Source organism: Otolemur garnettii, unplaced genomic scaffold, assembly GCF_000181295.1.
Source record: "Otolemur garnettii isolate 467f Iridium unplaced genomic scaffold, OtoGar3 scaffold00014, whole genome shotgun sequence".
NCBI lineage: Eukaryota > Metazoa > Chordata > Mammalia > Primates > Galagidae > Otolemur > Otolemur garnettii.
Genome location: NW_003852409.1, coordinates 27,376,049 through 27,389,553, shown reverse-complemented (window position 1 = coordinate 27,389,553; position 13,505 = coordinate 27,376,049). Strand labels below are relative to the sequence as shown.

At 47.6% G+C, this 13,505-nt stretch overlaps 1 protein-coding gene across 2 annotated transcripts in view; it reads left to right on the top strand.

Annotated features, from left to right (window-relative positions):
- NR6A1 (nuclear receptor subfamily 6 group A member 1) overlaps positions 1–1,397 on the top strand; it is a 65,995-nt gene extending 64,598 nt beyond the window's left edge. For both annotated transcript variants that reach the window (XM_023510543.1, XM_023510542.1), the window contains exon 9: positions 1,031–1,397. In XM_023510543.1, the coding sequence (XP_023366311.1) occupies positions 1,031–1,119 (89 nt within the window). In that variant the 3' untranslated portion in view covers positions 1,120–1,397. The remainder of the gene's footprint in view (positions 1–1,030) is intronic.
- Positions 1,398–13,505: the final 12,108 nt, after the last annotated feature.

Sequence of the window (13,505 nt, the reverse complement as noted above, 5' to 3'; positions counted from 1 at the left end):
GGGTCCAGGCTGGATTCGAACCCGCCACCTCGGGTGTACATGGCTGGCGCCTTAGCCGCTTGAGCCACAGGGGCCGAGCCAGCATACAGTTTTTGAAGAAAAAATTTCAGTCTGACAAAGGAATTTTTTTCCAGATGTAAGCTGGATGTCAACTATTTGAATTTTAAGAATGTTTGATCTCAGCACTTGTAAACTATATTCTGTCAAATGAGGTCCTCTGTAAACTAAAGGGAAATCAATACTTACATACCACTCTTCTCCCATAGAAACTGGGTTCTCACTCCTCCAGTAATCTAGGAATGTTTTAAAAAATATCAGTGTTGGGGTTGCACCTCTGCATATTCTGATTTAATTAGTATGGGCAGAGCCTAGACATACAAATATTTTTAAACTGCTCCCCAGGTGACTATAAGGGACTGTCCAGGAGAAGAACCTTGGCCTTAGGTATTTACAAAGTGTATTAGCACACTGAATCCTCTGACAAGTCACCTACTAAAGAAATCTTTAACTTTTAACTCTGATTTTCTCAAATGTAATTGTTCCTATGACTACCCTGTTCCTTTTTTCTTCAGTACTTTTATTAACCTATCATAATATTCTGAACTGTAGTTTTTTGTTGAATGATATTTAGAAAATCTACCAGGAAAAAAAAGTAGTTTCTCATGTTGTTTTAGCCCTAAGAGGACATTTGGGACTACCTCTCAGTTTCAAATTCTTTATCTATAAAATTGGGGTAGAAACTAATTTCTGTCATACAGAAATATTATGAGAATTAAATGAGATAATACAGTTAAGCACCTAGCACAGAGTAAGTATTCCCTGGATAGTAGGATGATTATGATTTGACACCATTAATATAGGCACCAAAATGGGTCTGAATATCAGGACATTAGCACAGTCTATCTGACTTTTGTGATAACTCTTGGCACTTCTCTTGCCCCCGTCATTCTCCCTCTTATTAGCCTAACAGGAGGAAGACTTGGCCTTCCACTGGTATCCACTACTAACTCTTCTCCCACCTTGTTCCCAGGAAAGATGGTGAATGTACCCCTGGAGCAGCTGCCCCTCCTCTTTAAGGTGGTGCTGCATTCCTGCAAGACAAGTGTGGGCAAGGAATGACCTGTTCCCATCACCCTCCTCAGGCTGACCACAGCGCCTTGGGTGGGCAGGACAGGCTCTAGAAGAAAGAGCCACAGAGACCAAGATGGAGGCTGTGGAGCAGCGTTTCCAGTTGCCTCCATACCAAGAAGAGTTTTTGTTTGTTTGTCTGTTTTTTAACCTCATTTTTCTATATATTTATTTCACGACAGAGTTGAATGTATGGCCTTCAACATGATGCACATGCTTTTGTGTGAATGCAGCCAATGCATTTCCTTGCAGTTTACAGAATGTGAAAATGTTTAATGTTACAGTGTTGTCATTGTTTAGAAATAGTTCTTTTGTATTTTGAGGGAAAGGGTGGGATGGGGCCGAGATGACTATTTCCATAATGTTGACAAAGATGACTACCTCAATGGAAATGGGGGGTGAGACCATCCCTACTTTTTCCACATTTTCTCAGCAGACTCATACATTTGTCTGTCAGAGAGCAAACTGCCTTTTTCTAGCCACAGAATTGCCAGGTAAAAGAGCACACTAAAAAGGAGCAAAGTGTTCAGAGATTTACCAAGCAAGGTTGCTGAGATGTTTGGAACACAGCAGGAGATGAGGATTCAGCCATCTCTTTGGACAGCATGAAAGTTGAGAGAGTAGGGTGCAGTGACCAAATCTAAGGCAGGTGTCTTCCCACCCAACAAGTCCTACGGGCAGGAGGGTTTCTGTCCTCACACTCTGATGCCCCCCTCCCTTATGCCTTCACCACCACTGTCAGTTTCTTTAACTGTAACTTTTCCTGACGGGAAAGTTAAGTTACTGCACAGCCATAGGACTTGCCTTCTGTCTCCCCTGGGGCTCTCAGCTACCTAGTTCCCTCACCTGGATCTACTAAGGCCTACTTTCCAGACTCCTTCCCTCTTCCTTATAAATTTGACTTCCTATTGGCCTTTTGAAAAACCAGCTGAGCAAAATGCCATGCTCTAAATCCTGGTGCCCTCTGCTGATTTATTCTCCTTTCATCCTGTTTTCTTCAAAGGGTAGTGGGACAAAAGCCAGACTGCTAAAAGAACAAACAATCCTCCTTTGGAATCTCCTGTCCTTCTCCCTGCCCCATCCTACTTCACCCCCAGGACTACAAAAACTTAAAGTCTCTTTTTCAAACAGTGGGAAGGACCATTCACTCACCTGTTGACCAGAAATGTTGCCCCTAAATACTACTCCAAGTTCTCATCTCTCCAGATTTCTGCAGGGGCCCAGAGTGGCCCAGCTGCTCCTTACATTATCAGTAGCCTGGCCAACCAAGGGCTGAAGGGCTGGAGACAAAAGCACCTAGAAGGGAAGGGGGGCTTTAAACTACCTCATGTTCTTAAGGGCCTGGATGCTACCTCTGCAGATACGGCCCCCTTGTTCTTTTACTACCTGCCCCACCTCATCCTGGGAAGTGTTCCTTACCCTCTTAACTTAGGCCGTTGGCCACACCAGCTCTGTCATGGAACTCTTTCAGGTGCTTTTCCCTTCTCTGCCTTAATATAGCAGTTGCCCTTGCCTACACCTAGGTGTGGGTGTGCAGGCAGTGCAGCAGACCACTTAACCTGTGAGCTTGTCTGGGTGGGCTTGAGGGGTCCACAGTACCTCCTTCTGTCTCTTTAGTCAAAGGCTGTTTGCTCTCTCCCCAACTAGGCCTAGCAATCCTACCCGGAGAGCACCATTCTGGGTATGTCCTGTGTATCCTGGGTAGCCCAGGTCTGATTATAGTTTTTCTTTCTGGTGAAATGTTACGGGTACCAGCACAGTGGTGATTTTTAATCCCTTGATGGATCTAAAACTCAGAGCTTTATTCCTCAATGCCATTTCCCCCACTGCTCTGAGAAAGAAGAGACATGTTCCTCAGGAAAATCTTCAACTAGCATGTTTTTCACATCAATGGGAAGACTGTGTATGTGCATGGATGTGTATATCTGTTTATTTTTTAAGTTCATGATGTTTTGTTTCCCTTCATCTTCTATTTAACCACTTAGATCACATTCCTTGGCCACAGGTCAGACTCCAAGCTGCTTTCTCAAGATGGGGGAGAAGACACATATCAAGAGACCCCTTCTCTAAGACAGTTCCTGTGTGCAGCATCTTTCTTTGCTTAGACCTCCATCTGTCAAATTATTTTTAAAATTACTTTTCAAATTAAACATTTTACCCATTGTGTTGGGTGTCAAAGGAAATTGCTCTCTGATGAAGCAAGAACATGTCTCTCTAATAATGTAGTATTAAACAGAGCAAGTTGTTAATTTCTGGAGTGGGGGAAAGGTTCTGCAAGTTGCCATTGTACAAATCCATTTTTACAAATGTTTGCAGCAGATTCCACAGAACAAAGAGCCCATTCATTGCTGAGAGCCCTGCAGAATCTCTGAGCCAAGTGGCCATGTGTTCCAAGCCGGAGCCTGACCTGTGGACCGCCTTTAATGTCTTCTGTACCCAGTCCTTTTATGACGTGGGCTTTTTTTTAAACAGGGTAAAGTGAATGTGTTGCATTGCAAACTCAGGTATTATGAGGAGAAGGTAGGAGTGTAGCTAGCAGCGTGGAGACATTAGGTCAGCCACTAGATGTATTTGTGAATTTGGTTTGAAGGACACAGAGAAAGGTTGGAGGGGGAGGTTTGGTATGTTTGTTTCTTGCCTTTCTTCCCATAATGTTTGGTTAACAGGTAGCCTTTTTGCTAGTGGAAGAAGAAAAAAGTTGTGCTTGTTGTCTCTAATTTCTCTCTCTTCTGTCCTCTCTCTGATCCTCTGCCACCAAAAGCACTCACTTTGAGTGAGAATTTTTCCACTGTAAAAATGTGACCCTGAAGGCTGTGTGGAAAAGGAGAATACCACCTCCTTGCACTGCATTGGAACATACAAGTTTCCTTTCCTTTTAAATGTTTTCTTGACCGAAGACAAAAATTCAGAATCTTGGAACTTCCATCTATAATTCATGCTCTCTGGTGCCCTTTGTAGACTTTTGGAGTCCTTTGCAAGGTTTGGTGGTCCTTGTCTTTAGTCTGGAAAAACTCCCCAGAACCTATCTCAAAGCACTCCACCTGGCTCAGGACCCCCAGGCCCTGTGCCTGACCCACAAGTGAGGTGGGCAAGCCTAGGGATAGAAGGAAGCAAGCAAGAGCCTCCCTGTCCTGGTCTCCAGAGCAAGAGCAAGGATAGGGGATCATAGGGGTCTCTGTGGCATCACTGAAAGTTACCCATTCCACACTGACCACCTCTTCTCAGGGAAGTATCTGCATGGTCGTTGTCACCACATCCTTAGTACCCTGGGCTCTCTGAGCTAGCTGTATTGCTTTATTCCTACTTCCTATATTTGTTTGTTTGTTCTTGATTTCCTGGGGGAATGGGACAGATTGAGATAGACAAGCCTAATGTGGGCAACATCTAAGCCATGTTCAAGATTGGCCAAAGTAATGGCTTCTGACCTCCTAGCTGAGTGATTCCAAGTCTTTAGCTCTGGGCCCCTCCCTGGTCTGTCTTTTTTTCTTGTTGTTTTAAAAATTTTTGCAGTTGTTTTAAGAAATCTCAGTCTTTCAGTCTAAACTTTGAATTTTTCTTTATTGATTTTTTTTAAAAACAAAAACAAAAAAAATCCACAAAAAGCAAACAAAAATAAATAAAAATCCCAGTACTCTAATCCATATCCCTCTCCCTACTCCAGTCTGCAAGATCCCTGCACTTCCCTCTGTTGATCATCCTTTTTTCCTCAGCTTGAGGAATATATGTCCAGTGTTCGTGAAATGTTTATCTGTGTCTCAGGATGAAAAACGGCAATCATTCCACCAGGTGCTGGAAATTGGTTAGTCTTGAGGCAAGGGTTTCTAGGGCCACAGCTCAGGGATGTGTATTTAATTACAGGGTCCCCAGAAACCCCTCTCTTGGCTGCCATAAGCAACATCTTTTCTGGGCTGGACCTTGACTGTTTCCTCAGAGGTGCTGGGAGCAAGCTGGGGCTTCCTCTTTGGCCAAACCTGGGCTCCCTTGAGACTTTGAGACTTCTGGCTATCATGGGGGCTCTACCTCTAATTGCTCATAAGAAGCCTGGTCCCTCTGTCCAGTCTAGTCCTCATCTGGCCTCCCTCTTCTGGGCCTGCAGCCCTAAATGGGGCTCAGCCTGTTCAGGAATCAGCTATAGGCTCAAAGGGAAACTGTGATTATAGCCAGAGCACTTCCAAGCCCCCCATAAAGTTGTGTTACTGGTGGAGGCTAGTCTTCCAAATCCTGGAGCCTGCCCTGCCATCTTTGCCTTTTGGTAACCATTGTTTTCTTTCTCTCACATGTCTTGTAATAACTGATAATTTTGTTGACTCAAATTTCCATGAAACAGGAAAAAAAAAACTACCTCTTGAATGACATCCTGGTCGATTCCTCTCTGAGGAGTCCTGTGGGAAAAGGATACTGTAGCTCCTGGTCTGTTATGTGTTTCTGTTAGGAAAGAAACCCCGCCCGCCCTGGGGTGTTGGTGTTTTTGTCTGAGTTGCCATCCCAGGCCTGCGATAGGGGCTTGTGGCTGCATTGTAATGTCTGGGCTGTGTCTGAGTATTCCTTCTCACCTACCCAGCCAGGAATTAGCCACCTCCTTGAAGAGGCCTCCATTTCTTCCTGTGTTCTTTCAAGGCATAGGGAGCACCACCTCCCACAAACACCACCTTTAGGGACTCTGGTGGCACATGCGTCCCTGAGCCTACCCCTAGGCTATCCCCCAGAGGTCTCCCTCCACCTACAGTCCTGTCTAGGAATCGAGTATAAATGGATGTCTCTGAGCCCTTGTCCCCAAAGGGCCGGCCAAGGGCTGCCTGCCAGCCTGGCTCCATCAACACTGCATGACCAAATGATAGTTGACGGGCTCTGCAGGCTACCCAGGCCCTCTGCTACCTCCCATCCTTGCCAGCTGACAAGGGATGGGCCCTGTTCTGTGAATTGACTACCTGTGGAAATGTGACCAATTAGTGTGAAATGCATGTTTAGCAAGCGTTAGATACTGTATTTGAACCAATAAATGTGAATCCTTCTGCACATGGCATGTGTGTGTGAAGCTTGTCTGGGGTCGTGGGCAGAGATGATGGAGTGTCCTGAGGAGCCGAACTATGCCTTCAGGCCTGTTGGTCCTGTTTGCAGCTGACGCCCACCTTAATTCCTATTGCTGAGGGTCTGGCAGAGGGTGGTTTCAGAACTGGTTGAACCAGTGAACCTGCACTAACCGGAGCCACTCCGGGTGCCAGGTGCTATGTGGGGACTTTTCACAAATCCTTAAACTTAAGGATTATTAGCTCTGGGCTGGGTGTGGTGGCTCACACCTGTAGTCCTAGCACTCTGGGAGGCTGAGGCAGGAGGAGTTTTTGAGCTCAGGAGTTCAAGACCAGCCTGATCCTGTCTCTATTAAAAATAGAAAAACTACCTGGGCATTGTGGTAGGTGCCTGTAGTCCCAGGTACTCTGAAGGCTGAGGCTTGAGGATTGCTTGAGCCCAGGAATTAGCGGTTGCTGTGAACTAGGACACCATGGCATTCTACATAGGGCAACAGAGTGAGACTTTTTGAGACTCTCAAAAAATATTTTCTTTTGAAAAAGGATTATTAACCTCTTTTATAAGTGAAGAAACTAAGGTTGGGAGAGATAAAAGGACATGCATGGTAACCCAGCTAGAAAGTGGCACAACTAGGGAGCTGAGTCTAGCAGGAGAGGTAAACACACACAGCCCTTCACAGTACTGTAGGCCGAGGGCTGTAATGGAGGATGTGTGAGGTGGCGAGGGCCTAAGAGCAGCAGGGGTATGTTCTCCGGATAGTCAAGAAGGGCTTCACAGATGTGTTGTGGAAAGTGGCCCTTGAAGAAAGTCACCAGGCAAAGAGAGGATGATAGACCAACAGCATGTGCGAGCTCCAGTTGTAAATCATAAAGAGAGGGAGCCTTCAGGCATCACAAGGTACTGCTGTGGCAGGAATGGTGGCAGATGGGAGGGGTTAGTGAGAGTTGACACTGGAGAAACAGTTGGGAGTCTTGAATGCCACATGCAGGAGTTTGGGGAAAGAAAGCCATCCGTTAAGTCTCAGGAAAGAGAGGTGCATCTCAGTGACAGTATTGTGCTGATGGATGGCCTAGTATGCACTGAGGTCTAGCAAATTAATGTATCCACGGCTGTTGTTTGTTGTTGTTTTGTTTTGTTTTTAAAGAGGGTCTTGCTCTGTTGCCCAGGGTAGAGTGTAGTGGTGTCATCACAGCTTACAACAACTTCAAACTCCTGGGCTTACGTGATCCATCTGCCTCAGCCTCTCAAGTAGTTGGGAGTACAGGCATAGGCCACCACACCAAGCTAATTTTTTGATTTTTTTTCTAATGACAGGGTCTCACCACGTTAGGTGGTCTCCAATTCATGGCCTCAAGTGATCCAGAATGCTAGGATTACATACTGTGAGCCACTGCCCCCAGCCAGATAAGGTCCATTAATAGCTTTTCTAGAGCTGATAAAATGGAGGCTCTGAGAGGTCAGGGGATGTGGCCAAGGTCATATGTGTCAGAATCAGTACTTGAACCCAGATCTACCCAACTCAAAAGCTCAACTATCCTGTAATCCTTCTCATGATCGATCAGAGAAGTGGCAGAGTTTAGGCTGAGGTTTGTATGAAGACGGATGGAAAAGATGAAGGTTACTTAGTCTGGGGATTTAAAAGCTGAGGAGAGTCTGATCAAAGTCTATTAAATCCTCTTGTGTGAAATGAGGGAAGCTCAGCTGCCTTCCCATACCTCAGCCTCTAGCACAAGGAACCAGAGAGCCCTTGAGATTTGAAAGACTTGGTTTTAGAACAAAGGAGTTGCTGCAGAACAAATTAATAGACTGTCTATCTTGCCCTACAAGAGGGAACAGATGCATAGAGGTGCAAGGAGAAGGAACACATTGGCTGACCACCTAGCGAGTGCCAGGGACTGGTTGGTGCTTCACTTGTCTGTCTCAGTGTAGTCCTGATAATAGCCTCTCAAGGTATAGATCTCAGCACCATTTTACTCCTAAGCAAATCAAGGCTTGAGGAAGATAAGCCATTTGTCTGAGATGACACACAAGTAAGTGCAGAATTGGCTTTTGAATCCAGGTCTATCTGATACCAAAGTTACAACAGGCTTCCTCCCTGCCCGGCCTTAGCAATCTAATAGTGCTGAATATGAATGTCTAGAGTTTGTAACAAAACTCAGTAGTGGCCTTTGGTTGAACTTTTTGCTATTAAAAAAAAAAAAACACCTCCATTAAACTAATAAAGGATTAATTCTGTGAGAGGTGGATGAACAGAGCTAAGCAAATGGAGTTGAAAAGCAGTGGTATCCCAAACATGTAGAATGCCACAGGCACAAAATTGGTATGATTTCTCAGAACACAGACATCCCATAAGGTGACTCCATGGAAAAAGAAGCAGGAATTGTGTTGCCAAAAATCTGGGAAATTCTATGCTCTGTCTTCCTCTATTCCAGCCACCATTAAAGGCTCTGAAAAGTCCTACTGAAGAAAACTGTAATTGTGTTTAGCCCAGATTCTACCAAAGGTATTTGAGCATTGGACATTTTTCCTCCTGATAAAATTCTGTTGGGACAGTATTCCAATGAATAAAAGTTAGGATGCTGCTCTAAATTTAGAAATTGCTACTTTAGTAAATGCTGAACTTTTGGTTTCCTGGAGTGCCAGCCAGTAAACGGGAAGAATAATAAAAGAAATTAACATACAGAGAACAAAGCCAAGCACGCTACGTGCATTAGATAACCATTTCCCCAGAGCAAGGTTGATGCTTTAATATTCCCATTTTACTGAGAATGAAATTGAGGCCCAGAGTCGGTGAGTAATTTGCCTAAAGTTACATAACTACTGTTATTTTAGGAATGAATATAAACTGGCATTGATAGGGTACCTACTATGAGGCAAAGATCCTTACCCTTATATATACCCTCCGAAGTAAGGTCATTTCCTGTAACTGGAGAAATGGAATGGTGGCTACCCTGGATTATGTCAGGGTCTAAAGCCAACAACCCCCAGAAACGATGGCTGGGGGAGGGGGGATGGCATGAGGATGAGTCTGGCTACATGAAGCCCTTTCTGGGAATCATTTCCCTCAAGCAGCCTATGAGACAGCAGGCACATCAACCAGGGGTCTCACCACTTGAGTTCTAATTCCAGCTCTTCCCCCTTACCGGTTATCTGTAACCTTGACCCAAATAGATTTCTCTGATCCTCACTTTCCCCCATGTCTCAGGGGTTTGAGGAAGATTGACTGCGATGGCTCCAGGTTAAGGCTCAATGAAGTCAATACATAGAAGGAGGCTATGTAACCCCCCACACCTCAACAGCAGAAACTCAGCAGAACCAGGAGTCACCGCTCTGGCTCAGCCTGGCCTTGGCCTGGCTGCCCTGAGGTTTTAGGTCTACAGTGGTAATCAGGTTCTCTGAGATCCTGTGGCAAAAGTGCCCAACTACCAAACCCAGGGCTCCCAGAGTCTTGTTCCCTTGGCAACAAGTCTCACCATGGAGACCACAGCCCCATCCTTGCCCTCCCTGTAAGCTCCCTCTCCACAAACCTTCCCTGTTGAGCATCCAGGAGCAGTGCAGGTACTGGGGAATGCTTCAAGGATGCGCTTCCTCAGGGTGAGGAGTTTGAGGCACAGCCAGCAAGAGAGGCAAAGAGAACTTTCATTTTTTGAGTGTCCCATTTCATGCCCGGCAAGGTTCTGAGGCATCTACTACATACATTGTCTTATTTCGGTTGAAAACCAGGCACATGCCCTATTTTCCTAATGTGGAAACTGAGGCTCAGGGAAGCAACATGATCCAGCCAGAAGTTTTGCAGCTGGTCTACAATGGAGCTAGAACTTGAATCCAGAGCTCTGATGCAAGAACCAATGTTATTTTCTGCAACTCCTGCCTCCACCCATATTGCCAAGACACCAGCCTCTGGAGAGGGCAGGGTGGTGGGGTGGGTCCCCTTCAGCCCAGTCTCCTCTGGCAGCACAAGTAGCAGCCCAAAGCCTTTGAGGTCTGGGCTAGGCCCAGCAGCAGCAGTGGAGGAACTGCACTATTTTAAGCCAGGGCCAGAGGGCCCTGTGTGGGCACAGGGAGGGTGGCCTCGGGCCCTTGGCCAGCTTCCCGGAAGTCACCATGGCCTCCCTCCTCTCCCCTGAGCAGCTTTCTGAGGCAGTCACTTCCCTACAAACAGGAAGGAGGCCCTTAGGCTGGGAGACCTCCAGTCCCAGCTTCCTCCCCCTAACCCTCCCCAAGTCTTCTCTACTATTAAGTACATGGGTGAGGCCACCAGCTCCAGGCCCCAATCAATGTGCATTATCCTATCTGATGCTGAGCAGGTAGTGGGCCTGGATTTCAACCGCTCTGTCTCCCCCCGTTCACCCATTACAGGTCCAAGGCCTCCACTTTGCCAGGCCCCTCAGCCCGTCACCCACAGCCTGAGTTCTCATATACATTCCCATTGAGGTTGGTCACTATGAGCCAGACAAGCAGAGGTATCCCCGGATTTGGCCCCATTCAAGGATCCCCAAAGATAGAGTGAAGAAAAACACTAAGAGGCTGAAAGTAGCAGAGAAAAAACAAATCAGGACATTACTGAGGCACCAACAGTGACAGATTCACCATGACAGACCAAATTATTTGCTCAGAGACAAAAACAGACAAGCAAAGAGACACCAGAGATGGCCACAGAAGGCAGGAACAAAGGGGGGAGGGGGATGTCTCTGAGCGATGGCCCCTGACCACCTCCTGAGCACAGGCCCTGTCTTGGGGCTGTGGGGGGCCCACTGGCTACATGGCTTAAGAGGAATGTGGGGAGCAAGGTTGGGTCACCCTCAGAGGGCCAAGCGTGTGCACCATGAGATAAGCTACCCCAGGCCAGGGGCCCCAGCTGCACTGCATGCTCCAGGAGCATGGTGGAGAGGCCAGGCCCAAGGCTAGAGCCCAGCCCTGCCAAACACCAGCTTCTGCACTTCCTCCTAGGCCTCCAACAGGCCGCCTATTCTAAAGGTCCCAGGTCTTCTGCCCAGTTCTGCAGGGGATGCACATTCTGAGTGTCCCAGTCACAGGAGAGCAGGGGGGACCCTGGGAATAGCACTGGCCACAAAGAACCTCTCACCTTGCTTCTCTAGGTCAACCTGCAGTCCTGGCTCAGGAGAGGGGCTGGAGGGAGGGGCCTCTCAGCTGGTCATGGGACTCCATTGGGCTGAAGGGTGCAGGGTATAGTGGGGTGCCATGGGGGACAGCTCTGCAGTGAACTCTCTGTGATTGTCCCATATGGCATTGTGCACTCATGTGCAAATGTGTGTCCATGTGCTTCCTTGAATGTGAGGATGTGCAAAGACGTACGTGCCCATATGTTGCCAGGAGCCCCACTCTGCCTCTACATACCCTCTATCAGTCTAGAGAAGTAGTCCCAGAGGCACTTGGTCTCTCTCATACCCACCAGGTGGTCCAGCCCAGAGAGTCACTAGGCAGAGAGGGAAGAGTGAGCAGGTCTATTACAGGCCCCCAGCCCCCCTCCCCACAAGTGCAGCTGAGGCTCCCCCGGCCATGGCCTTGACCCAGCACTATGGACTTCTCTGACATTGGCATCGGATCTGAACATCTGGCAGCAGGCTGATAAGGGGTGCAGCGGAAACAGCCTCTGTTGCTGCCAGCAGGCCCGCCCCCTCTGCTGCCCTGCACGGGTCTCCACATCCACACTCCCTCTGCCTCCAGCTCTCTGGGCCCCGCCTTTCCCTCTTCTCATTCTCTGCCTCAGTCTCTCTCTGTCTCTCTGAATTTCTCCCTCATCCCTTCTCCCCCAGTCCCTCCCTCTCTGTGTCCCCCTTCCTGTCTTCCTTTACTCATTTCTCCTCTGTCTCTGGTCTCTCTGAATTTCATTTTCATCCACCCTCCCTCCTTGACCATCTCTGGTCAATTCTGTTGTCAATGAGTATATCTTTTCTCTCTCTTTTCTCATCTTCTGCCCCAGTCTTTCTATCACTTCTCTTTCTCTTTTTCTGGCTGTCTGTCCACACTGTACTCCAACTATAGCCTGATGATTCTGTTTCTCTCCTCTCTGCTTCAGATTCTGGGTCTCTGATTTGTTTGTTCCTTATCCCACCTCCAGGAAATAGGCCTGGCACTTTGGGAAAGTCCCCACTTAAGAGAGGGACCCTGGGCTTTGTTTGCCTGGGGAGGGGAGGACTGGGTAGCCTGAGTCAGGACTACACCCCTTCTCCTTCCCCTCTGGGTGGGTCTTATGGCCCGGGACCACCTGGGCTGGAGCTTCAAGGAAAGGACAAATAGGCCACCCAGCGGCTCTGGCAGATCTACAAGCCCAGGCTCTGGACTTGCACTGCCTGGATTTGAATGCTGGTCCTACCACACCCTTGCTTTGTGACTTTAGGGGCCTAAGTTTTCTCATCTCTCAATTATTGCTCATAGAGTGGTTGGGAAGGGTAGATGCTACCCACCTCCCAGGATGGGGAGAGGGTTTAAGACTGATCACAAGTGTGGAATGGTTAGTGGGTCCCAGCATACCAGGGACATTTTAAGGTAGGTCCTTGCTATTCTTAGCACACTGGCAACCCCTGGCTGCCTCCATCCTCAGGAGTACTCAGTATGAGTAAGGGTGGGGGAAGGGCGGCACAGAGGAGGGGGATGTCAGGAAACATGTCCAAGGTTGATTAGGGGATGAGGACCACCCAGCCTGAGTGGTGGCAAGTAACAGCTGACACCTACAGGTAAGGAAACAGGACAGGAGGTATATTCTGTCCTGTATACCTATGGGCTGCATGTGGGGCCTTCGTGCTAGGGTAACAGTCATTCAGCAAACGCTCACTGCCGCTTGCTCTGTGCTGGCTGCTGTAGACCCAGAGATAAATCAAGTCTTTCCTTGAGGGTTCCCCAGGCTGGGGTGAGGCACTCAATCACAGAAGGGCAAACTATGTCTGAGAAGATGTTGCAATCTCAGACTCTACATGGAGGGCCCCTGAGGACAGACCAGCCAGACCTTCAGCTTGTTGTTTGTGTTTTGCTGACAGTTATTGAGCACACATGATATGCCAGGCAGCCACTAAGGATGTCACACATATTGTCTTATGTCATCCCCCATTTCAGAGAAGACATAAGGCCCAGAGATGGGAAGTGACTAGTCCCAGGTCACACAGCAAGAAAGTGGTGGAACTGGGATTTAATCCAGACTCTCTGCCAGTGATTTTCCTTCTCAGGGCTCAAGGATTCACTAGAAGACTATGGCAAAGCCAAACTGGACCTTTTCAGGGCATCCAGGTGTTCAAAGACCCATTTGTCCTGTTTAAGAAGGCAGAAAAAATGGATCCCATTTCACAAAGTCTCCCATCAGCAGAGGGGGGAAGAATCATGCTTTTGTTGTT